Source organism: Molossus molossus, unplaced genomic scaffold (assembly GCF_014108415.1).
Source record: "Molossus molossus isolate mMolMol1 unplaced genomic scaffold, mMolMol1.p scaffold_m16_p_5, whole genome shotgun sequence".
Lineage (NCBI taxonomy): Eukaryota > Metazoa > Chordata > Mammalia > Chiroptera > Molossidae > Molossus > Molossus molossus.
The window spans coordinates 49,078,228-49,102,672 of record NW_023425388.1 but is presented as its reverse complement, the minus strand read 5'-3'; the positions used below and the strand labels follow the sequence as shown (position 1 = coordinate 49,102,672).

The 24,445-nt window shown below is 49.6% G+C and overlaps 1 protein-coding gene and 3 non-coding genes across 7 annotated transcripts; all 4 read right to left on the bottom strand.

The window, feature by feature from the left end:
- Nucleotides 1-649: 649 nt before the first annotated feature.
- EIF4G1 (eukaryotic translation initiation factor 4 gamma 1) lies at nt 650-20,311 on the bottom strand. 4 transcript variants are annotated; one of them, XM_036242351.1, is made up of 34 exons: nt 20,199-20,311; nt 19,325-19,382; nt 19,011-19,103; nt 18,624-18,710; nt 18,109-18,129; nt 17,358-17,534; nt 17,034-17,133; nt 15,876-15,988; nt 14,963-15,055; nt 14,692-14,758; nt 13,565-14,401; nt 13,226-13,314; nt 12,952-13,144; nt 12,728-12,861; nt 12,445-12,603; nt 12,088-12,276; nt 11,704-11,901; nt 11,343-11,489; nt 10,921-11,157; nt 10,637-10,741; nt 10,349-10,508; nt 10,041-10,144; nt 9,125-9,227; nt 8,760-8,862; nt 8,297-8,529; nt 8,036-8,154; nt 7,766-7,938; nt 7,335-7,460; nt 7,133-7,214; nt 5,542-5,640; nt 5,314-5,448; nt 5,127-5,208; nt 4,865-5,005; nt 650-1,268 (listed from the first exon to the last, which is right to left on the bottom strand). In XM_036242351.1, exons 3-34 carry the CDS (start codon nt 19,068-19,070, stop codon nt 1,087-1,089), a joined length of 4,848 nt encoding a protein of 1,615 aa, XP_036098244.1. In that variant the 5' UTR covers nt 19,071-19,103; nt 19,325-19,382; nt 20,199-20,311; the 3' UTR covers nt 650-1,086. The 4 variants fall into 4 exon arrangements, with proteins under 4 accessions (XP_036098244.1, XP_036098245.1, XP_036098246.1 ...); XM_036242352.1 differs by having other exon boundaries at nt 12,088-12,273; XM_036242353.1 differs by lacking the exon at nt 18,109-18,129.
- LOC118618024 lies at nt 10,224-10,299 on the bottom strand. Its single transcript, XR_004956965.1, has one exon. It is a non-coding gene; the product is annotated as a small nucleolar RNA SNORD66 (small nucleolar RNA).
- On the bottom strand, nt 10,794-10,868 carry LOC118618025. The gene has a single exon (XR_004956966.1). It is a non-coding gene; the product is annotated as a small nucleolar RNA SNORD66 (small nucleolar RNA).
- On the bottom strand, nt 13,438-13,510 carry LOC118618026. The gene has a single exon (XR_004956967.1). It is a non-coding gene; the product is annotated as a small nucleolar RNA SNORD66 (small nucleolar RNA).
- Nucleotides 20,312-24,445: the final 4,134 nt, after the last annotated feature.

The following is a 24,445-nucleotide window of genomic DNA, read 5'->3' as shown; positions in this document are numbered from 1 at the left end:
GGGTGGAGGCCGCGCGTCCGCCGCTGCTCCCGGGAGAGGGAACCGGGCCGGTGACGTCAACGCGGGGGCGTGGCCACCCGCGTCACCCTTAAAGCAGGCGGGGCCCAGCCGCCGTCAGGCCACGCAAGGGTGGTCTGGGGCCGAGTACGGAAAAAGCTTGTCCTCTGCTCCCAGGCCCAACAGCTGAACGACCCCTTGAAGCGGGTGGAGCTGGGTAGAAGAGGCGGCAACGAAGGTAAGAGCACTCATGGGGCCCAGGCTGCATCCAACCCTCTGACTTGATGAGGTCTTATAACCATAAATGACTCCCCGGCTATAAACAGCCTGAAACCCAGGACCTTCTCCATGCAAAAAGGAATTGGATCCCATTCTGGTAGGACAGCGAAACCAGCGAAGTGTGTTCTATTAAGTACCCCACAGCTATGTCTCCCTCTCCCTTCCTAATCAACAGGGCACCCAACCACGTCCACTTCGAGGGCCAAATCCTCCAAAAAGTGACTCCCAGCTCCCACGATCATGGACAGGGGAAGAGGCAAGAGGGGTGCCAAGTTATAGGAAACTGTGCTGTACAGCTCTGGAAAGGAGGCTGCCCACCGATCCATACCCCTTCTCCAGAGGGAGAAGGCCATAAAGTAGAGAGGCAGTGAGCTTAATTGAATTCATGTTTAATAATTACAGGCACCGTGCCCCCCCTTCCCCCTGCCCAAGCAGCAGCAGGGGTGGTGCAGGGGCTGGGGCATACGCCCCCAGCAGCGAGGACGGCAGTCCCAAGAGTGATTTTCGGAAAATAAAAAAGGACCCCAGGGCAGGCAGTGGTGCCCCCCCCAAGACACACCAAATTTCAAGACTTTATATATAATATATCTCTGTGCCCCAGGGGGAGGAGAGGGACACCTGGCAGCATCCTGGAGGGGGCCCCAGGCAGCCCCAAGCCATCCTGCCTCTTCAGCCACTTTATTAGCTCAGACACATCGCACTACAGGCACCCACTGCCACCGCCGCTGCTGCTGACCCCCCTGCAGTCCAGGCGGCTGGCTGGGCCATCCAAGCGTCCATGGGGTTCCAAGTCCCCGACCCCACCGGCCCTCAGTTGTGGTCGGACTCCTCCTCCCCTTCACGAAGCCACTTGAAGAAGCCTGTGACAGATTTAAGGGCCACGCCCTTGCCCTGCTGCTCAGCGGGGTCCTTGCTACTCTCCCAGCTGTAGAAGGCGTCCTCCTTGACCACGTCCTCATCGTACAAGGTATCAAAGAACATCCGAAGCAGGTCTGCAAGTAGGCAGGACAGATTTAAGAGGTGTGCTCCCCACAGCCACCCCATCCCACCTCCAGGAATCCCTCCCAAGCTCCACTTTTAAACAAAGCCCTTGACGCATTGTCCAAACATTTGTATGTTTGACCATTTCATAGTAACTAGGTCTTTGACAGGATACTAACCTCATGATCTAAGAGACTGGTGCACAGGAATGAGTCACTCAGCCAAACCTTACAAACCTGCCTAGCCTCACTCACCTCAGCAGCTTCACATTTCTTCACTCATATTGTATTTCACAGGGAAAACTCTATGTACAACTGGTACTCCTGAATTTAAGGAACCACAGAAGTCCCACATGTATCACTCATAAGTCAAAGGTATAACCTGGAACATCCACTACCCCCTTTCCAGATCCTGACAAACTCTTCATCTCAGTTTTCTTCTTTCCATCTATCCCCTGAACATACAAACCCTCTCGGGCCTTGACACTTTTATGTATGCTACATCTTTTGCCAGAACACCCCTTCTCTATTGTCACCTTCCTAGTGCCTTCCTTTAGGCTCAACTCAAGCACCCCCTGGCTCTTAGCCTTCCTCACCCTTAGCCTTCCCAAGCACTTGTCCTATAACTCTGAACACAACCTACTTCCTTTCCCACACTGCACTGCCAGTATTTCCAAAGCAAACCTCACATTCCTAAAAGCAAATGGAGGTTGAGTAGTGAATAAATTTCTTTTGAATAAAGAAATTAATATAGCCCTGACCAGGTAGCTCAGTTGGTTAGAGCATCATCCTGACATACTAAGGTTATGGGTTTGATCCCTGGTCAGAGGACATACCAGTGAAATACATAAATGAGTAGAACAAACAAACAGTTTTTCTCTTAAAAAGAAAAATCAATCCTGGTCGGTTTGGCTCAACGGTTAGAGCATCAGCCTGCGGTCCAGAGAGACCCGGGTTCGATTTCCGCTAGAGGCATGTACCTCGGTTGCAGTTTGTCCCCGGCCCTGGCTGGGTCGTGCGAGAGGGAGCCACTCGATGTGTCCCCTTTCACGTCGATGTTTCTCTCCTCTCTCTCTCTCTCTCTCTCTCTTCCTCTCCCTCCCTCCCACTCTATCTGAACAAAAAAAAAAAGAAAAAATGTCCTCCGGTGAGGATTAAAAAAAAAAATCAGCCCTGGCCGGTTGGCTCACTGGTTAGAGTCTTGACTGGCGGACCAATGGACCAATGAGCGAGTCATGGGGTCGATACAGGTTAAGGGTACGTACCTCGGTTGCAGTTTGTCCCTGTCCCTGTCCCTGGTCGGGGTCATGTGGGAGGCAACCGGTAGGTGTGTTTCTCTAACATGGATGTTTTTTTCTCTCCCCCTGCCTCCCTCCCACTCTATTTGAAGATAAATAGAAAAATACACTTGGGTGAGGATTTAAAAAAAAAAAATCAGCCCTGGCCAGTTTGGCTCAGCAGTTACAGCGTCGGCCTGTGGTACAGAGAGATCTGGGTTCAGTTCCCGCTCAGGACACATACCTCGGTTGCAGTTTGTCCCCGGCCCCAGTTGGGTCGTGCAGGAGGCAGCCACTTGATGCGTCCCTTTCACATCAATGTTTCTCCCTCTCTCTTCCTCTCTCCCCCTCCCACTCTATCTGAACAAAAAATGGAAAAATGTCCTCAGGTGAGGACAAAAAAAATATTTTAAAGAGAGAAATGAATAAATCATATTATCTAGAGCCTAGTCCATGTGTGAAACTGACTGAGCCACCGGTGAGAAGCTGCAAGACAGGATGTTCTTGCGGGCACACACACCCTCAAATCTACAACTGCTTGCCTATGGACAGCCTCCCACCCCCATCCCACAGCAATGGCAGCAATATATCACTTATTCCAAACTTGTGCTCCAAATTCCATGCACACCCACCACCTTGGGGACCCTATAAAATTGATTATCCACTCTGCCCTGTATTCTCAAGCCCAAGTTTCTCCCATCTCAACACAAAAGGCCTCCTTTACAACCATTATCTCTTACAACCAAAGTCTTTTTGTCTTTTAACTAGAAACTGAATTCAAACATTTCTGTCTATACTTGCTGTTTCCCTATCTCGGTCAAGTATTATTTAGTCCTTTTCCATTAAGATCCTGCTGCCTGCTCCCTGCTCCACCAAATATTTCTGCCAGGGTGGCCTATACTGCAGAAGCCCTTAATTTTTAGGTTTTCTCCCATAGAGCTCTGAAGCAGTATCCAGCATTATTGACCACTTCTATCTTCTAAAATTACTGTCCTTCATTCCTAGGGCCTTGTCCTCCTTCAGTACCATCTGTGGTCCTTCAACCTAAAGACTCTATCTCAGACTCTCATCACTCTCCAGCAGGTAATCTCGTATCTTCTTGTGACTTGATTGTGTTGTTGCCCTGTGTTAGCAACTCTGATAAACCTCTAGCCCTGATTTCCTCTCCAAATCAATTCAGATATCCAGCTGTCTACCAACATCTCTTATCACCCAGACCCATGGACCACAAACTCAATATGGCCAAACTCAACTTAATCCAGTATTCCCTACCACCCAGTAGATGGTACACTATTATCTCACCTACTAAAAACCATCCTGGGAGGCACGACTTCTGATCTCTCATTGCCCTATCCCAAGCCAGTGTATGTATTGAATCTGCCCATTCCTCTCCCATCCTCACGGCCACCAGCCAGACTGAAAACACTTCTGATTGACTAATCCTACCACATTCCAAACCACTCTTCACCTAATGGCCAGGATGATCTAAAAACTGAATTAGAAAATTTTAATTCCTTGCTTAAAATCCCACAAAGGCTTCTTCCTGTCCTTAAGCTAAAGCCCAAAACTCATCCCATGGCTTACACAGCCCTGCGTGACCTGGCCCATGTCCATCTCTCCAGCCCCATTTTGCCTCCCATGACTGGTTACTGCACTCTCCCACAATGGTCATCCTTCAAGTTACTTTACCTTGTGTCCAGTTCTTCCTACCTCATGGCCTTCTACATATAGTTCCTTTGTTCCAAGTCTCCTCCCCTCATTTGTCATTTAGCTCCCATTTGTCAATTATCATTCATTATCCCTTAGACTAGGTGTACTCCTCCAGAAAACACCCTGCAGGACCCATCTTCCAACACTCATCACTCTGTTACAGATTCCAGACCAGCATGGGAACTATGCTTGACTTACTCACTGCTAATATCCCAGGGCCCCAGTACAAACCTATATGCAAAACGCACAACCTCTGGCATGTTAACCTAACCTTCAGTCTCCCAAAATGGAAAAGAGGACAACTCCATCTATTCTAAACAATAGTTGAGATTAAATGAGTCAAGAAAAGTATCTCAGCCCTGTGCCAGGCAGAAGAAAACATTATCGTTTATCAGCTCTGTACTCCTGGCATCTGAAGTTGGCTAAGCACAAAACAGGTAGTCAACCTCCAAGGCTAAGTCTAACTTCTCCCATATGTAGACAAGGAAACAAACGCTGTCGAGGGAAGGAACCAACCAGCAGAGCATTTTGCTCTCCAGTGACCACCCACCTTTCCACGGACTGCCCCTACTATCTGGCAGTTCTTCCACCCCACCCCCAACACTCCAGCCTGGCTCTTACGGGGGGGCTGTTCTAAGGTCACTACAAGGGCCTGGAGGGCATAGAGTGCCTGCAGCTCCTTCTGCTCGTCACATAGGTATTTCTGTAGCAGTTTCGCTCGTGCTTTCAGCACCGCAACATCCACTCGGAGGGGAGTCTCAACTACAGGAAGAAAGACAGGGATAAATGGAATAATGCACCCTCATTCTGGTTCAGAACTATGAGGCAGAGACCAAAACCTCCCTCCCTCCATTTGCCCCACCATCTCCCTGGCTCCTCTTACAGATAATTGCAGAATAGCAGACAGTTTTCATGAGGGCTCGAACTAATGTGTTGGATGCTACCTGCTGCTCAGTCAGGTTGGCCTATGCAGGAGAAACACACACATGGCCCATAAATTCTGAACTTTGCCACCACCACACCAAGAATGACTTCTTTATCTTGCTCTCCCAATATCAAGAGAAACATACCTCTATCCAGTCAAACACCTGCTGGTTACTGCTGTCCTCCTTGAGAAGCTTCTCCAGCTGCCTGCTCAGCTCTTCAGAGGAGAGCAACCTCTGGCCAGGGGCTTCTGACTCCTCTCCCAGGGTATACTCCATCTTCTGCAACTCAAAAGGTAAGTGCACCACGTGAGTGAGATGAGGAAGGAAGACTGGCCAGCCCCAAATGGAGATATCCTAACCCCAGCTGCAAACCTGTTCAGCCACGAATGCACCAACATCCTGGCCTTCTGGCAGAAATTCTTTCCAGCTGAGTCCAGCTTCACGCCACAGCACCCCCACCTTTTTGGGACCCTGGAAAACACCAGATGAACTCAGCAACCCTCTCTCTCTCCAAGAATCTAACAGCACCACAAATGGTACCCATCAAATATTTACTGAAAGGCCACTAGGTGCCAGCTAGAGGCTCAGGATACTATAGAGGTACAAAATAGGCAGAGTCCCTCCATGCTTACAGACTAACCAGGCATAAACATGGTATCAATCATAGATACAAGAACTCATCCACTGAAACTGTGGGTTACGGGGAATGCCCTAAGAGCCTCCAGGAAAGATGTCAATTACCTTTCACAGGAATCTCAAAGAATTACTAGACCACAAAAGCTAAACCACCAAATCCAAATAAATATCTCATCCCAGCCTTCCATACTCGTCTACATTTATTTTTCTAAAATAGCTTAATTTTTCATCACTCCAAGTAACAAATGCTTATGAGAAAGGACAACTAACAAGTACGTTTATTTCGTTCCCGAGTTTTCTAGAAGCGTATATACCCACCCACCCCCAACACAAATCAGAATCCTCACATAAACAACAGTCTGAGCCCATATGCTGTTAAAGGCAAGAGATTCTGAAGGTATCACTTTTATAGCAACAGGTATTCAAAAGAATGACATCAACCCTTAACAAGATTATTCTAATTTGTGGACTTTAAAGATACCCATTGTAATACCACTAAAATGGAGCTGTCTCAGTTGACATAGCGCATTAAAAAAATATAATCATCTTTTTTCTCTTAGCAGAGCATAAATACGTCCTACAATTCATGGCGCCTTAGATTCAATGAAAATATACAAGTAGTTCAATAGGCTTTTTCTTTTTTCAAAACAAATTACCCTGGTACATGTTTCTACCTAAAAGGATTAATAACGACACCAAAGAATAATCCTTTCCATTCAAAGTCTCATTCCTCCAGGTTCCAGGTAGCTGAACTCCTGAAACTGCCCTTTCCAACTTCTCACTACCACTAAGCACCACACTCAGTTTTCCTTTCCCATCTTCCCACCTACTCGTCACACCAGGCAGCTTCAGTGCCTTTCCAGGAAAGCACACTGTCGTGAACATTATCAAACAGACATGCTTTGCAACCTCACAGCCCTTAAATCACTTCATTTCAACCACTTTATTTCATGCTTTACTTCACACAGTTGTTTTTGTTAAGCTGTCATTTTTTTTTCTCTTCCAACTTGTTTCCTATTTTATTCATTGCTGTATTATCAATGCATACTATGTAGTGAATGTTTTTTTTAAAAAAAACACCAGTTGAATCAATCAAGGGTCTAGGGTCTTAGATAACCATTCTCCAGCCTTGGCCAACACTCACAAGGGGAACTGGTCTGAGGGAGTACCAGCCTCTCTCAGATACTAACACAGCTCTACCATACATTCCCATTAACCCCATCCCACCAAAGGACCAAGAGAGGCTTCAGTGTCACCGCAAGTAGCCAAAACCACACAGTGGATAGAGAAATCCTGAACACATCACTCTTGAAAGATTCTCACTCACCACACTTTTGCATAGGAGCCCCAGGATCTCCAGCAACAGGGAAGCAGCTTTGCCCAGGGGCCTCAGAGGTTTTGTAATCTCCCTGTAAGAAAACTTTGGTGTTGACAGGCTCCAAAGCCCTAGACACACTCCCCACCCCTTACTCCCCCGACCCCCTCTCTTCTTGTCTTTACCTCCTCTGAATTCCACCAAAGGAACTCACCTGAACAGCTCCCCCATAGGTACTCCACCGTCCTGCAGAATTGGTGTTACCAGTTCTGCTAGGTAGAGCCACACATGGGGGATGTCAATTTCCATGTCTTCAGCCAATTCTAGGATTTCGAACAGTCTGCAAAGGGAATTCAAAGTCGGAGCATTCTAGGAGAGGAGCCCACCCTCCTTCTGGAGCAACAAGGCATGACTCAAGGGTCAACTGTGGCCCATTAGCAACATTCCCTAAACATGGGACAACTATCTCAAGATAAGGACACGTTCTTATCCCTTAAATGGCTCAACGCACCCATCCCTGCTTAAAATAATGTTGACCAGGACGGTTGAGAAGCCTAAATTCTTCCCCAAGGTTCCACAGGTCCTACAAAGGAAGGCAATTTGTGGGTCTGTAAAAGTGAAAGGGGTCATCGAAGTCAGTCATACCCTTGATAGTACTGAGCAGTGGAGAGGTGCCCGGCACAGAGCAGCTGGTGCAACAGCTGTCCCATATGTTCACGAGCAATGGCACTGCGCTCCAGCGTGGACTCAATGCCATGCCGCACAAAGATGAAGAGCAGAGAGGGCGAGGCCAGCTCCTGCACACACTGCACTGCCTCCTGCATGGGGAACAGGGTATAGGTGGAAGAGTGCAGTCAGTGCCTGGCCCAGACCTACACTGCACACTGGACAGCACAGACCCCTCCCACTACCAACCTTCATGTCATTGAGATGGAGATATTCCTCAATGATGGCCTTGGATTTCTTCTCCAGCTCCTCTTCTGAGAGAGTAGCCTTTGGGGTACTCACAGGAGGCAGGGTAGCTTCCCGCTTCACTGAGGGAGTACAAAACAGATCAGAGACTCTTTAGTTCCAGTCTTTTCAGCAAACATCTGGAGGTCTGAAGACTACCTAGGGACTGGCTAGTCCCAGACTAGCCCACACCATCCCCTTCCCCTTCCTCTCTCAATCCCTTACCAGTATCTCGCCCACGGTCCCGATCCTCTGAGAGACTGGCTGCCTTGCGCAGGCCCTCAGGCTGGGAAGGCCGCTCTCTACTCCGCTCCTCCACTTCTTTGCTGAAGCTCCGCTTGGTGCCAGGTGCTCGAGAGCGATCAAGTCGGTCCCCACGATCACCTCCCCGTTCACTCCGCTCTAGGCGGTCTCCCCGGTCCCCAGCTTTCTCACCTCGTTCCCGGCTCAAGCTACTCCTATAAGACAAGCACGTGGTCTCTCACCTGTACTGCACAAGTGCTCTCTCCTTTAACTACTCAACATGCTGAGCCACCATCAGGCCTTGTTCTTGGCATTAGGAATATGCCCTATGATCAGCCAGGGCCTCTGAGCATTATAGTTGTATGTGAGGATTCCTATGGCAACAACCCAAACCCAATCATGGTACTCTCCATGTGTATAAAATCAGACACCTAGGAAAACTCACCTCTGGGCCACACGTCTGTTTTCTGTGCTTTCTGTAGGTGCTGCTTGTTGAAGGGCTGAGAAGCGATTCAAGGTACTAGTAGCTGGACGAGCAGCTTCTGATGCTGGGAAAGCAGAAAATAAAGATTAAATCTATTTTCTTATATCCTATACCTACTTGTCAGTTTAGGACACTTGGTGCTAGTCCCAACACTAAAGCAGTTCAGTCCCTAGTCCCACCAAGTAGTACACAGCTCCTATATTATCTAACCACTCTGTACTGAAAGCCTCCCACATAGACAAGGAGACAAACCTCCCATACAGGAAGGCTCTACCCTCAGAAGAGCTCATTAATACCCACCCATCTCTTTACAGTCGCCTCCATACCTGCGTCAGAAGGCTTGGCTCCTGAACCTCCACTGCTGCCCTTGCCCCAGCTCAATCGCCCTCCAGGTGCAAAGAGCTGGTTGTTAGAATCAATGGAGCCAGGCTGAGGAAGGAAAGGGAATGAAGAGACATGGGTCTGAGCTGGCCAAAGCCCCCAGCCACACAGCCACGAACAGCCTAGACCAGGGGCCAGGCAAACTTTTCCTGTAAAGGGCCAGATAGTAAATATTTTAAGCTTTGTAGCCACACAGTTTCCATTTCAAATACTCAACACTACCGTTGTCACACAAGAGCAGTCACAGAGGATAAAGGGAATGAGAGTGGTTGAGTTCAACAAAACTATGGACAACAACATTTAAAGTTTATGTTATTTCAGCCCAGCCAATGTGGCTCAGTGGATTGAGCCTCGTCCCATGGACTGAGAGGTCCTGGTTCAATTCCTGGTTAGGGCACATGCCTGGATTGTAGGCTCGATCCCCACTAGGGGTGTGCAGGAGGCAACTGATAAATGTTTCTCTCTCACATCAATGTTTCTATCTCTCCCTTCCCCTCTCTCTAAAAAAAACAATAAAAACATATTTTTAAAAAATGAAAACAAAATCCCTATGTAATTTCATATCACATAAATAGCACTCACTTTTTCACAACCATTAAAAATGTAAAAACCATTCTTAGCCTAGAAAATGTACAAAACAGGGAATGGACCTAATTTGGCATGTATATCAGTTTACTGACCACAGAGTAGCCCAGACCCATGTCTCTAGTAATCTAACCAGTTAGTCTAAGGAAAATTTCAGCTGTCACTTTCCCAATCTCAGAGAATGAGGGAACTAAGACCCAAATTGTGCTTAATGCCCACTTTGATCCCTCTTTACCCTATTACTAACGTCACCCCCTCCAATATACACACCCCTACCTTCGTGATCTTGGTGAGTCGTGAGGTGTCAATAGGACGGCTGCCCTTACTGATGGGGACTGTGTTCCAGCCACCACCATCATCTACAAGTGGAAGGCCACGACCTTGGACAAAAAGGAGAGCATACTGAAATAGTGAGTAAGACCTAACAGCCCTGTCCCCTTGGGCTGACCCCAGCCTCGCTTCCTCAGATCCTCAGTTCCATCATGGGGTATCAGTGGCCCAGACACGTGGCACTAATAAGAAGTCATCAGTGGAAAGCACAACCCCTCAAACTGCCCCCTCCTCAATCCTAGCCTCAAACTCACTGATAGGTGGGCCTGGAGGGCCACCCCGACGCTTGTCGCTGCCCTTGGCCATTAATTGCTGCACTTTTATGTGCTCCCGATGCTCCTCCATTTCGGCCTCCTTATGGATCTGATCAATGGTCTTGGGACCTTGATCCCCTCGGCGTGGCACCCAGTTGCTCTGTGGAGTCAGGAAGCCAGTCACAAGAAACTTACATTAGAGAGACCAGGCAAAGCAGGGTCAGGAACTAAGTGGGGGCTGTGGGGTCAGAGGCAGCAGGCTAGCAGTGAGAAGGAGGGAACACACACCCGTCGCAGATCCAGCACATCTTGTAGCATAAAGCGGATTCGCGATGATGTCTTCTTTTCCTTAATTATTTTTTCCATCTGGTTGAAATACTGATCCATTCGGGGCTAGGAGGAAGCACAGGAGTCAGGCCAGGAACTCCCAATTCCTCATCTCCAGCTGCAGGCCCTCAGCTCCATCACTATGGTTCAGTGTCCCAGACATGCCAGCCCAACAGGGAGTTTGTCAGTGCACAGCAGGCCCCACGTATTTCAGTTTGTCCCCTTCCATATCCCAGGACCCCTACCTTGGCTTTTTCAAAGTCCAGGTCTTTGCCAATGGTGGTGAGCAGACGGCAAAGGCATTCAAGGGACTCTTCATCGTGGTTCTTAAGTAGTTTAACAACACAGTCATGCATTATTGCCTCTGTTAACATCTTCAGCTTGAACAACTCCCCAATAAACTTGATGTTCCCTAAAGAGCGCCGCCGGGCTATGTCTCGAGCCTCTTCCAGCTCTTCCTTCAGACGTCCCCGTTCCTCTGCCTGGCAGTCATTGGACAGGAACCACATTAAAAAGCTATCCAGCCACATGGCTAAAACACTCTCCTCCACTATCTGGATTTCTATACCCAGCAACAAGCACTCATGTCCCCAGACCATTACAAACCAACTCTACAGCTAAGCAGCAACCAGATAAGCAGTGGAGATGGTGGTGGGTTTTCTCTCACCGTAGCAGCTTCATCCATCTCTTTTTGCTTCTTCTCAAAAACTACATCATCATCTTTGTCTTTTTCAAACTCCTTCTGACATCGATTCAACAACAGTTTCCGAAAGTTTACAGTCACTGTTGGCTTTTCTGTAGTGGGCACTTTCAGCTGTGTATCAAAGAGAATGTCACATTCAGATTAGTCCAGGGCAGGAAAGACCCTCCCAGTCTTTTTTACTAACTAACCCATAACCCAGGAAGACCTCTAGCTCTGGCTCTGGCTCCTCTTGGCTGCCATCAAAGGCCCAGAATGGAGGAGAACAAAGAAGGACTCAAGAAGTGGGAGGCCAGACCACAAGATTTAGAAAATAATGGAAACTAACCGCCACGAGGCAGCGGCACATGTTGGCATAGGCCACAGAGAAGTTGGGTTCTGAAATGGCCTTCTCAAAGATGAGGTCAATGACCCCTTTCAGGCGTTCCTCGGTGTCGATGGCCAGCTGTGTCACCTGCTTCATCAGCTGCTGGAACATCTGGGGTGTCAGCTTATTCAGAATGGAGCGCACCCTGCGAAACAGATCCTGGTGGGGAGAGGGAACAGAGAACACACAGGATCCAGTGAGGTTCTCAGAAGAACAAGGGCCACTGGGAGGGATGGAAGAGGGTAGTGAGGATGGAAGAGGCTAGTGATGATAGATGCAAAAAGGCAAAGTTGGCTCAGCAAACCCTGAAGAGAAGGAATGGAGACCAAAAGGATTTGCCAATACCTGGGTTTTGCTGCCATCAGCATCCTCTTCCCCTCGGTCCTTATCGGCTGCTGTCCGCTTACTACTGGGTTTCCAGGCCTTCTCTGCTTTGTTCAGCTTTATATCTTCAGTCATTAACACTGTGGCAATGATCTTGCGTGGCTCCTTTCGGGGGCCCTGCTGAGAGCGCCGGGGTCCCAGACCAGCCTGCTAAGGAAGGGGTGAAGACAAGAGAAGATACAGTAGTCAGCACAACCTGAGACACCACCACCACACATCTCCAGGGCAGACTTCTCCTCATTCACCAAAGAGACACAGAGGGCCATCCCCCCACCCCCATCTCCTTGCCCATCTGCCCCTATAGCCAGTTCCACTCACCGGCCCTCGGGGCAGCTCCCCACCAGGCCCACCCCTTGGGGGCCCACGACTGCTGAGGGCTGGTCGGCCAAGGTTGGCAAAGGATGGAGTAAAGTCTGGGCCACAGTTTATGCCCTGAAGTCTAGCAGGATCCAGTGGCCGCAGTGGTGTTTTATTGGCCTGTGAAGAGGACAGACAAGGTATCACAAACAGGCTGGAGCTACTGATTGCTCTTTCAGGACCCCAGGCTACTCCCAAGCCAGCCAATTAGTATAAACTTAGACCCCCTCTCATGCCCACCAACCTTATCCAACACCACATCACTGATATGGGGCAGTCCCTCTGGCTTCTGCATACTGGCAAAGATGAACTGAAAGCCAAGCAGGAACTCACGGTCATAACGCTTTTTCTCCTCAAGGTTTAGAGGCTTCCACTGATCTGTAAGGAAGACAGGTGAACCAACCATACTAGTGTCTCCTGAGGCCCCGACAAGAGTACTCAGCCCTCTCAACCCTTCCTTCAGCATACCTGACTTATATTCATACTTCTGTTCCCCAGGTTGTATGTTCTCAGCATTGTGAATTTTGTCTTCCTTTGAGTCCCAGGTCTCATCTACTTCCTCAGATCGTGGGGGCACACTGCTGCCCTCAGGTTCTGGACCAGGGTTGCTGCCTACAAAAGGCTGACTTTCCACCTCTGGTACTCCCGAGTTAGCCTGTAACTGAAGGACATTCTGTTCAGTTGCAGTTCAACCACTGTTCCACACCCAAATTCTGCCCTCTGCAACTATCTGCTCCCTTACCTCCTTGAAGGCATCTAGAAGATCTCCTACAGCTTCCTTCTTATTGAGCTCCTTAATTTTCCGTCTCCTCTTTGGCACAGATACTGCCACTATTTAGGGGATAAAAAGGAGTGGAAATAATTTAAGTACCTCTAGCCTAGGGAAAAAAGCAGCCAACTGTGTGTTAACATTTCCTCTTTCTATCACACCCTCTTGAAACTTTAAAGTCCTTAATCTAGCTCTTAGTTTCCATCACAGGGTTCCTGACCCAGACATAATGGCACAAATGGGAGATCATCAATAAACAGAAAGAACCACACCCTCCAGCCTGACCCACCTTACCATCCAGCCACACCTTACCTGGGGTGGCTGCTGCTGCTGCCTCCAAATTCTGGGACAGATGGGCTGGAACAGGGGTAGTCTCCAGGGGGAGCAGTTCCTCTCCTCCCTTTTCACTCTCAGCTTCTCCTCCTTCTTCTTCTTCTTCCTCCTCCTCCTCCTCTTCTTCCATTTCCTCCTCTGGAGCAGGGGAAGTCGCTGGAGGAGCCATAGCTGGAGTGGCAGAAAGGATGGTGGGGGGAGCCACTGGTGCCGTAACTTCCTTGGCCTGTTCCTTTGGCTCTATGACTGGGCTTAAGTCCATAGCTGGTGGCGAGGGGGCTCCATTGAGCAGTTCCTCGGGTTGAGCAGTTGGAGCAACAGGAGTAGGGGATTCAGAGGGACGGGCAGGAGGAGGGAGAGGGGGGAGCTCTGAGTTTGACTCCAGCTCTGGTTCTAGATCCTCAGATGGGACCATGCCATTAGGCTCAGGAAGAATTTCCACCTTGGGAGATGCCAGGGGGATGGAAACCTGGAGAGGACTGGAAGAGAACTCAGATTCTGGAATTGGTTTGCTAAGTGTCACTTCTACTTCTAGTATGGGTTCAGCGAGGGGAGTGGGCTCTGGAGAGATGCAGTATGGCTCCCCAGTTTCACGGGGCATGGTGGTTGATTCTTCTACAGACATTTGTATCATCCCCGTTGTCATAGTGTCCCCAGGAATAGAGAGGACTGCAAGATTAGGCTCAGATCCTGGTTCCAAGATTGGGGGTGGTGATGGGGTTGGAGAAGGTGATGAAGGCTGGGATTCTGAAGGGCTATGCTCTGTGCCGGGCAGCCCCGGCCGGCCCCCAATGATTGCTCCCTGTGACCGGTCATCTGCACCACAGGAAGGAAGAATGAGTAATTAAAGGCAAGTCTTTCACTGCTGTTGTTCCTCCACCACTGCCTCCCAGCTAAGGCATTCCCAACCTAACACTCCCCTCCTGTAATCTTCTCCTACCTAAGCCTTTTCCCTTTTCCCCCAAAATCCAATCCACCCTCAAACTCCACTACCTGAAACCTAAGCCATTATTCTCTGGCACCTGGTTCAAGTTACCAAACCTCCTTGGCATTTTAAACTGCCACACTCTTTCCCCGTAAAAGCTCTGCACCACATGCTTACACACCTGGCCGGACAACGACAGCAACCTGGGGAGTCTCCCCATTAGCTTGAGGCTCCAGACCAACTCCCGTCTGCAGGACACAAAGGGTTACCAAGTTTGCCCTGAAGAGTCCCACAACCCTTCTTTACTAGAGCCATTTCTACTTTAGCTCTGCCTAGAAATCCAGGAAAGCAGGGAAATAAGGCCCTTAGTTGACAGAAAAGACCACAGGACTTGGGAGTCCAGGGCAGAATAGCCATCTCAGCCATGGCATTATTCAAAGAGCAGACAATACCTGGGGAGGAGTGGGTGTGGAGGCAGTTCGTGCCCCAGACATGATTTCCTCCGTGATATCCTTCCCTCCTTGGTTTGGATCTCGAATTCGGATCTGGGGAAAGAAAGCTACAGGATGAGTGGAAAGCAGGAGGAGCCCACCTCTCCACCCTGCCCCACACCTAAGACTCCAGGCCAACCCTCCACCCTCCCACTGGGAAGCAGGTGGGTGGGTGCCGGAAACCCTGAGTTCTACTGTCAACCCATCCGGCTGCTCTTGTAGTCCCTGCCCTGGTCCCCACCCCTAAGAGACCCTTGACCTCACAGAGCAGCCCTGTACATCACAATGCCCCTCCCTCCCTCATCCCTGCCTCACCAACAGTCCCCAAGTCAGTGGCTGCACAACCTGGAGCCCAGAACCCCTGTCTAGCACCCATTAGGCTCACTTGTGGCTAGTCGGCCTGATCTCTGGGGGCAGGGCCCAGATCCAGTGGGTGGAGCCAGGGTGACTCAGCGGCTTCCCCAGCCCTGGCACCCTATTCTGGGCACCACGCCCAGGGCTTGAGGATTGAGCAGAGGCGGAGGCCTCAAGAGCTTCCAGGACTAGGGGGTGGGGGTGGGGGTGGGGCCACAGAAAAGTAACCATTTCTAAAGCAAGCCACCAGAAACCTAAAGCCAAACAAAGATTTTATGGATCCCAGAATCCAGGTCTCTCAGGTGTTTCCCCACTAGCCACTTCAGTCTTCCCATGAGCTTCTTGTACACTGTAATCTTAGCACTGTACAAAAAACCTGAGCACTTCACAGATCCCCATTCTTTGTTTGCCCACTTCAACTGAAGGTCTCCTTCCTCAACTTCCTGCTCCCTGACCCACAAGGCGCCTGACCTTGATTCTCCTTTTCCAAGACGTACTAGAGACCCTTGTTACTACTCACCGTTTTCCGCTCCCTCTTGGGAGCAATCTGGGGTGGCTGGTTCATCAAAACTGGGGCGGGGGCCACACCAGTGGGAAACTGCTGCACACCCTGGGCTGGGTAGTAGGTGCCAGCTTGGGGGGGGGGGGGGACAACACACGGAAAGGAAGAATGGTAGCAGCGTCAGGGCACAACCATATACAAATGCCTGCTTGAGCACCTCCCAGCCCCAGAACTTAGCACCCACAGCCGGCCCCTTGCCCTGCCCCACCCTCCTCCCCAAGGGAATTAGGTGTCTGTCAAAGCTGGGGAACCAGTCTGAGCTGCGTTTACAAGAATTCCTGACACTGGCACACACACCCCTCATAGGCAGCAACTCATTCCCCATCACACACCAGCTACCAGAATTCTGTCTGTTCCTCTTCTACCCAGTTACATGCTGTGTATGTACCCCATCCCTGGGCGCCACATATACAGCAACTACTTAACCTGAAATAGAATCAGGTCTTTGGCTGGAAATGAGAAAAAGAGATTTGCCAACCCTGTCCACTCAACCTGAGTCCAGTTGCAGTCTCCAGCCCTTTGCTCAGGGGCAAGGAAATAAAAATTAACATTATGAACCAGGCCCAGGAAGAAGAAAAATTAATTCTTTAAAGCAATGGTCTCCATAATGGGATACATTCTTTAATCTCATCCATAATCTCCACTTGTTTGTTGTTCACAAGAAACCTAAGCATCGTTTGTTTTAATTGTGCAAACATATAAACAAAAACATACATGTATTAGTGGTACATACTCAATTTTTCCTGACAGAGGATCAAAAAATTTTGGAAACCACTGCCATAAAGAACAGACTAATCCTGTCCTAGAATATAAATGAAAAACAGCTACAAAAACCTCCCAAATCCATGTTACATGGGCTCCCCCAACCATGGAACGAGTGTCACGGGAAATGTTTACGAACAGGCCCTCAAACTGGTACATGACCCAACAATATTCCTTGAGGTGCGGAGGATTTCAACTCTCAGGAATAGGATAAAAATCCCCTACCACCCACACATATCCCTACTACCTACTAACCCTATCATTTTTAGACCAAGAGACAAACCTAGAAAGAATTAGGAATTAGATCAGATGCTCCCTGGGACTCACTCTCACCTGATTCCCTCCCCTGCTTACCGTAGGTCCCAAACTCTGTAGGGCTTGCACCCGGATAGAAGCTTGGGGCTCCTGGCTGCACAGGATACTGCTGTGTCGGAACAACATATGTGGAACGCCCCTGGTGAGGGGGAAGAGGGAGGAGGAGGGAAGAGAAGGAGGTGAAGAAGCTGAATACCATATCAGACTACAAAGAGAATGTAGGACAAGATAGGACAAGCCAACTCTGGGCAGTGACCAGAAGGAAGTCCCATCACTGGAGAAGAGATGGGACTAAAAGGTCAGGGGAGGTGAGGGTTGGGATATAAGATTCTGTGGCTTCCAGCCCCCAAGACTACAGCCTACCTGTCCAGGGATGTAGTAGGCCCCCTGGGAAGCTGGGTAGGAGATCTGGGAAGGGATCATCATTACTTGGGATCCAGCAGGGTAGACATGGGCAGCTGGGCCAGGACGGGCAGGGGCTGCACTCTGCACTCGGGAAGCTGCACTGCTCGGGGGCTGAGCCCGGCTAGGGTAGAAGTGCTGTCAAGAGGGAAGAAGGCAGTTGATATTGGGAAGAGGAGGAAGTGGACAGCAAAATGGCCACTCTGCAATGCCTCTAGTCTGGAGAGAAGCACTGGGGGCTTTAGAGAATGGGGACCAGTCTTTCCAAGACCCAACTGACCAAATGATGGTTAAGTGGCCTCTTGTACTAACACATGCCCTTGACACTAAGGTATACACTTTGCACCTTGTGTATTTACTACCTCACTGCCATGTACATTCATGTCTCCTCCACCAGGCTACCCCTCCACAGAGACTTCCTAACACCCAGATGCATCATGCCTAAGTAAAGCCCTTTCGGGCAACATACTCCCCATCACACACTGCTCCACCCTAAGGTACTGAGGAACTAAACAGTAACATGCAAAGGTTGCCCGGTTCCCAAGTACACACTCTGCAAGATTTAGCCCCTAACATGCATCAGTCAGCCACAGACTGAAGACCTAGACAGCAAACAACTCCCCACCCTGAAGCCTCCAGTTCCTAGGTATAGCCCCTGACTAGGATGGAAGATAAGGGTGAGACTAGGAGAGGGTCCAGAATGGGGTATTACCTGCAGAGACCTGAATCCTCCCTGAGAGCACATGGAGACAGGAAAGAAGAGAATTATCCCCAAGGTGATGAGGGTGAGATGAAGGAAGTAGGACAAGAACCCTCCCACTTAGTGAGAAAGAATTAGAAAACAGAGAAAGGCAAGAACCAGCTGAAGTGTTTATCTCACCAAAGCCCAAAGAGAAAGAACGAAAAGGGAATGGAGCAATTGTAGCCCTCCAGTAAAGGGAGGCCATTGAAAAGCAGGAATTGGCAGCAGGGCTCAAAGCACTGCCCCTAATTCTCATGGCACCAGGACCCCTAGTAACTTCACCCCCACCAACTACATACTCCCCGAGGGGCCATAAGTGACCAACAGTGCAAAGTGCAGAATCGCATGAAAGAACACAGAGCAACTGTCAGGAAATTGGGGCAGGTACAGGGCCTCCATAGTTTCCATCCCAGGCCCAAGCTGGCTTAAGCTTTCCATAGCTCCCACCCCCAGGTCCCCTACTCCCAACCCCACAAGCCCCTCACCTGACGGGGCTGAGAAGGCGTGTTCATTTGTGTCGCTTGTGGCGTACTGAACACCACCGGTGCTGTCTGCCCCGGGGGAAACGCTGGCTGAAGGGGGAGACCAGAATTCAGCAAGAGGGGAAACCCGGGTGGGACAGAAACCCAAGCTGGTAAAGTAAGGGGAGCAGATCTGTGGCAAGAACCTCAGTAGTCCACATACCCCCTTCCCCATGACAGCCCCTGGGAACAGCCAAAGGCCCTGTCTCAATTTGGCAGCAGGAAACTGCACTTTGCCCTGACACAGATGGGGGTGGGAAAATCCGGAGGGTTGGAACCTGTTCCTGACCGGCTGCCTGGTCTCCCCCATCCCCAACCCCCACCAGGCTCTGCTAATTCCTCCCTAATTACCTGTGGGAGTCCAGGGGATGGGGCGGGTGGGGGGCCTGCGGGCTGTGGAGCTTTGTTCATTTCATTTGGTCCACATCAGGGTCCCCCCAACACCTGTTGGGAAAGAATGGAGCTCAGAAAGGGGAAGGGACCCAAGCTTAAGGCAAATGGAGAGGGGGAGGGGTTAAGGCAAGGGCTAGGTCCCACACTGAGTCCCAGAGGCGCCAAGGGGGTGAAGAAGCATAAAAGATATAGCTTATGTCCCCACCAACACGTTGTCAACCCTCATCACCACCAACCACCCCCTGACCAGCTGAAATAGCAACCTCACTCACCCCCTCGGTTAAAGAGTAAGTCCACGGTGCGGCCTACAGGTTCTGGGCATCCGAGGGCCTGGGGTTGGGAGGTGAGGGGTATCAACCTGGCTCCGCGGGGCCCAAGACCAACCAGACCGGAAATTCCAGGTCTCGCTGGCACCAGGCTCCCGGATCATAAACGGAGCTAGCAGCTTCGGCCGTGGTGTCCCCACCCCCCACCTGGGGACACCGGGTTCCGGGCCTGGCCCAGGGGCACACAAGGCACGCCTGCCGCGGGTGGCCACGGGGGCACCCGCGCGGGGCCAGAGGCGAAGCCTGCCGCCGCCCAGGAGTGGAGACCAAGAAGGGCGGGAGTCGGGCCGTAAAAGGCCAAGCGGGCGGCGGCTGAAGAGCAGCCGGTTTCAAGCGAGGGTCGGCCTGGAGGGCGGGCGGGGCCGGGGGCTCCTCCCTGCCCACCGCCGCCGCCTCCCTCCCCTGCGCCCTCCCTGCGCAGAGACGGCCAGTGCCAAAGAACAACGTGTCACTTCCCGGCGGCCGGGCCGCAAAGGGGGGAGGGGGCGGCGGGCCGGGAACCGCGATGCCCGCGCCCGCGGGGCCTCCTCGGGTCAGACCGCGGTGGCACTTCGTGGCCGGTGAACCCGGCGCCCTCCCAGGCCGCGGGGACCGCATATTCTGGCCCCGCTCTTCCCCACCCCCACCCAGCCGCCAGGCCGGGCCAGGCCGGGCACACGTGGGTCGGGGATCGGGCCCTGGCGGGCGGGGGCCCGGGCTTGAGCCGCGCAGCCAGGGCGCCGGGGCGGCGGCACAGGGTGGCCGGTCCCGGCCCGGATGGCGGCGGATGCGGGGGGAGGGGGTGGGGGGGCCGGGTCGGGCCCGGACATGGCGGCTTTACCTTCAGTCTCCTTCAGTCCGCGCGGCCGAGCCCCACGCAGCCGCACAGACGTAGTCCACAACCATTTCCGGCTCCCCGCACAGATCCCGCTCGGCGGCCACCGCTTCTCCGCAGGCGCAGCCGGCGCCCCCACGTGACCGGCGCAAAGGGCGGAGCCGCGCCCGGCGCCGCGGAGCACATGGAATTTGCTCCGCCTCGTCATGTGACATCCACTGCCCGCCCCCATGTCCCCTCCCGAACTTTAGAACTCCCAGACGGACCTCCCGACTAACTCTGAGTCTGCGTTCCGCACTTCTTTAATTCACTCATACTTTGAGCTAGCGATTATTGACTGCATACTAAGTACTAGGCGAAGTGCTGGCTAGGGGCCGGGAACACTGAAACTAAACACTCAGTCCTCCTAAGTATATTATGGTACAAATACGCAAAGATATACCAATTGTACAGCCTTTGAAAATAATGCAGGTTAGATCATTGAAAGATTAAACTGAATGTTTTGCCCTGACCCGGTAGCTCAGTTGGTTACAGCGTCATCTGGATAGCCAAGGTTGGGTTCCATCCTCGTTCAAGGCATATACAAGAAGCAACCAATGAATGCAAAAATAAGTGGAACAACAAATGGATCTCTCTCTCTTCCTCTCTCTAAAAAGTCTATTAAAAATAAATAATTATAAATAAATAAGCTGAATGTTATGCTAAAAGAATTTCAACATTCTAACTAGGGAATTAGTATGAGTGATTTGTCTTTTACAAAGTTCAGCCACTCTGAGGGAGGGTCAAAAATCAATCATGGAAATTTCAGAATGATGGAAAAAATAACCCCAAAACTGCTGCCCAGTAGCCAAAAGATTTGGGACCCCAGAAGGGACCATACAAGAGCCAAATCCATGTACCCAGAAACCTGGGTTTTAATCCAAATTCTGCTTACTACCTGGCGATTTATCTACCTACTTAATACTGAAAATGGTAAGATTTGAAACCAGGCAGTCTGAATTAAGTCTAAGCTTTCAACCACTGCACTGTCTCTCACGATGATAGCATCCACTGCATTGGTTTGTGAGGATTAAAGGAGTTAATTCATGTGAAAGTGTTTAAAGCATTGCCCAAGTATCTAGCAAAGGTTCTCATTCTCTCTCTCCCCCTCTCTGTGTATACACATAATCTCAGAAGAAAGTTTCTCAACACCAGTGATGAACTGGCCACTTAATATATATGACCTATGTGACCTCAATCCTCACAATTGCCTACGAAATAAATTGTATTATCATTTACATTGTATATGAAGAACTGAAGCTCCAAAGGTAGGAGAGCAAAAGAAACACTGAGAGAAGGAACTACAGTGAGAATGAAAATGAAGATTTGGAGTACTCTGATTTAAGTGGTGTGACTTAATTATATAAGGCTCCCTCCTCTCCTCTTCTCATTTCTTTCTCCCTGAACAAACTAAGAAATAAAAATCAACATTCACTGTAGCCAGCATGACTAGTGGTTAGAGTGTTGGCCTGAGCATCTAAGGATCTTGGGTTCGATTCCAGATCAAGAGCATGTACCTGGGCTGCAAGTTCAATCCCGGGCCCCAGTCAGGGCAAGTGCAGGAGGCAACCAATTGATATGTCTCTCTCACATCAATGTTTCTCTCTCTCCCCCCCCCCCCTTTCCTCCCTTCCACTCTCTCTATAAATCAATGGATAAAAATATCCTTGGGCCCAGTCAGTGCTGCTTAGTTGGTTGAGCATTGTCACATGGACCAGGTCACTGGTTCAATACCCAGTTGGGGCAATTGCCCCAGGTTGTGGGCTTGGTACCCTAGGGACGTGCAGGAGGCAGCCGATCGATGTTTCTCTCTCATCGATGTTTCTATCTCTCTCCCTTCCTCTCTAAAAAAAAATAAAAATAAAAATAAAAACCTATTTCCTCAGGTGAGGATTAACAACAAAAAATCAGCCCTGGCCAGGTTAATTGATTGGAGTGTTGTCCTGTACACCAAAAGTTTGCAGGTTCGATTCCTAGTCAGGGTGCATATGGGAGGCAACTGATCAGTTTCTCTCTCACACTGATGATTTCTCTCTCCCCCTTTCTCTCAAAAAAAAAAAAAAAAAAAAAAGAAGCCTCAAGTGAGGATTAAAAAAAAAAACCTCATCCTGGCCGGTTTGGCTTAGCGGTTAGAGTGTTGGCCTGCAGTCCAGAGAGACCCGGGTTCGATTCCCACTAAGGGCATGTATCTCGGTTGCGGTTTGTCCCTGGCCCTGGTTGGGTCATGTAGGTGGCGGCCACTCGATGTGTACCTTTCACATCAATGTTTCTCTCTCTCTTCTTCTCTCTCCCTCCCATTCTATCTGAACAAAAAATGAAAAAAATGTCCTCGGGTGAGGATATAAATAAATAAGTAAATTACTACCTACATGCCAGTCAATTCTTACCTCAGACACCACTCTCTTGAACTCATCAAAACAAGGTTCTACCTAAAAGGTATTTTCACTTAATCATCCCACAGTTATCTCAAATTGTGTATGCCCAGAAATCTGTCATCTTTCCCTACTCAGTAGAGTCCTCCACCTCAACCCCAAACATGTTGTTGCTCATGTCTTCTATTACAATGAATACTGCTCAACCAGAAAATCTGGGATTCATCCTACATTCCTTTCCATCCACATATTACATCTAATCAGCCACTCAGTCCTATTGGTTTTTGGATCAAAATCTAGTCCTTATTGATTTTATCTTTAAAAACACTTTTTTTTTTAATCCTCACCCGAGGACATTTCCCCATTTATCTTCAGGTAGAGAGAGAGGGAGAGAAAGGGAGAAAGAAACATCGATGTGAGAGAGACACATCAACTGGCTGCCTCCCACATGACCCAACCAGGGCCAGGGACAAACTGCAACCGAGGTACGTGCCCTTAGCGGGAACCGAACCCGGGTCTCTCTGGACCACAGGCTGACGCTCTAACCGCTGAGCCAAACCGGCCAGGGCTAAAAACACTTTCTTCTGCCCTTCCCCATCTCTCCATTTCTACTGCCCCAGTTCAGGTGTTCATTTCCCTTTCTTGGTCTCTGAGCCTCTGTCAAGAGCATTCTCACTCTGATAGCTGATCACATCACTTTCCTGCTCTTTCTCAGTGATTGAGATACTGTCAACTTAACACAACAAAGCTCTTCTAAACCTTATCTGAGAAGGCTTAGAACTGCATCTCCGACCACACTTTGCCTGGCTATATACACTTAGCCAAACCAAACTATCCACAGTATCTGAAAACAAATAGCTTTTCCACCTTCTTGCTTTTGCTTCTCCCTTAGCTATACTCTATCTTCTTTCCCTCTAAACAAACTCATCCTCCTCCAAATCTGTTTCCTCAAAATCCCTCACTTACCCAGGCACTCAGGCCTTATTCAATATCAGGGTAACTTGTTCACACCCAGAACAGTATTGATCACAATATGTCACAATTGTTTTCTTTCGCGTTATGTAGTTTTTGATTTATTTGAGAGAAGGGAAAGAAGAGAGATGGAAGAATTGATGAGAGAGAACATCAGTTGTCCACCTCCCACATGCCCCCCACTGGGGATTTGGCCCACAACCTGGGCATGTGTCCTGACCGGGATTGAACTGGCGGCCTCTTGGTGCATGGGTCAACACTCAACCAGAGCCACCACCAGCTGGGCAGGATATGATTTTTTTCCCCATCTTTGCATTCCCACAAACTAGAATAATGTCTAATGCAAAATAAGGCTCCATTGATATTTCTTGCTGAATGAAAGAATGATTGAATGTTACGAGCCACCATGAAACTTTCTTACTCTAAAGCACAATCACTGATTTGGGAGGGAATTCTTTTGTTTTTCAGTTTATAAATCACTTTCTAATTTATTTTAACATCACCACTATTGGACATCAAATAAGGCAATTACTATATTCCCCTTGTACAGATAATGGGCTCATTAGACATGCTGACTACATGTCTCAAGACTACAACAGGTCCCATTTAATAGGGTTTGACAGGTCTGCTATCTTCCAAGTTCAGTGCTTTAATCTTTTATACTGGTTTTATACAAGCTGCCAAATGGGAGCAGAGAAGACAATGTACACTCAATCCAAAGTTGCTGCTTCTCCAGCTAGCCAAGAGATTGTACTAGAATGGGGTCCACAAGTCTCCAAGGCTACAAAGACAGATTAATATAGTGAATTTAAGGGCATGGGCTTTGGAGTCAAATGGATTTAAATTCCAATCCTGCTCCAACACTTACTA

Bases quoted from the DNA above. Each gene is read 5' to 3' on its own strand.
- EIF4G1 (XM_036242351.1), bottom strand. From the start codon at position 19,070: ATGAACAAAGCTCCACAGCCCGCAGGCCCCCCACCCGCCCCATCCCCT. The intron at 11,902-12,087 runs GTATTGGCAAAT...TCTCCCCACCAG, and splicing joins CTGATGGCAGCAAAACCCAG to GATCTGTTTCGCAGGGTGCG. The intron at 8,155-8,296 runs GTAAGGGATTGA...GTACTCCCTCAG, and splicing joins GGACCGTGGGCGAGATACTG to TGAAGCGGGAAGCTACCCTG.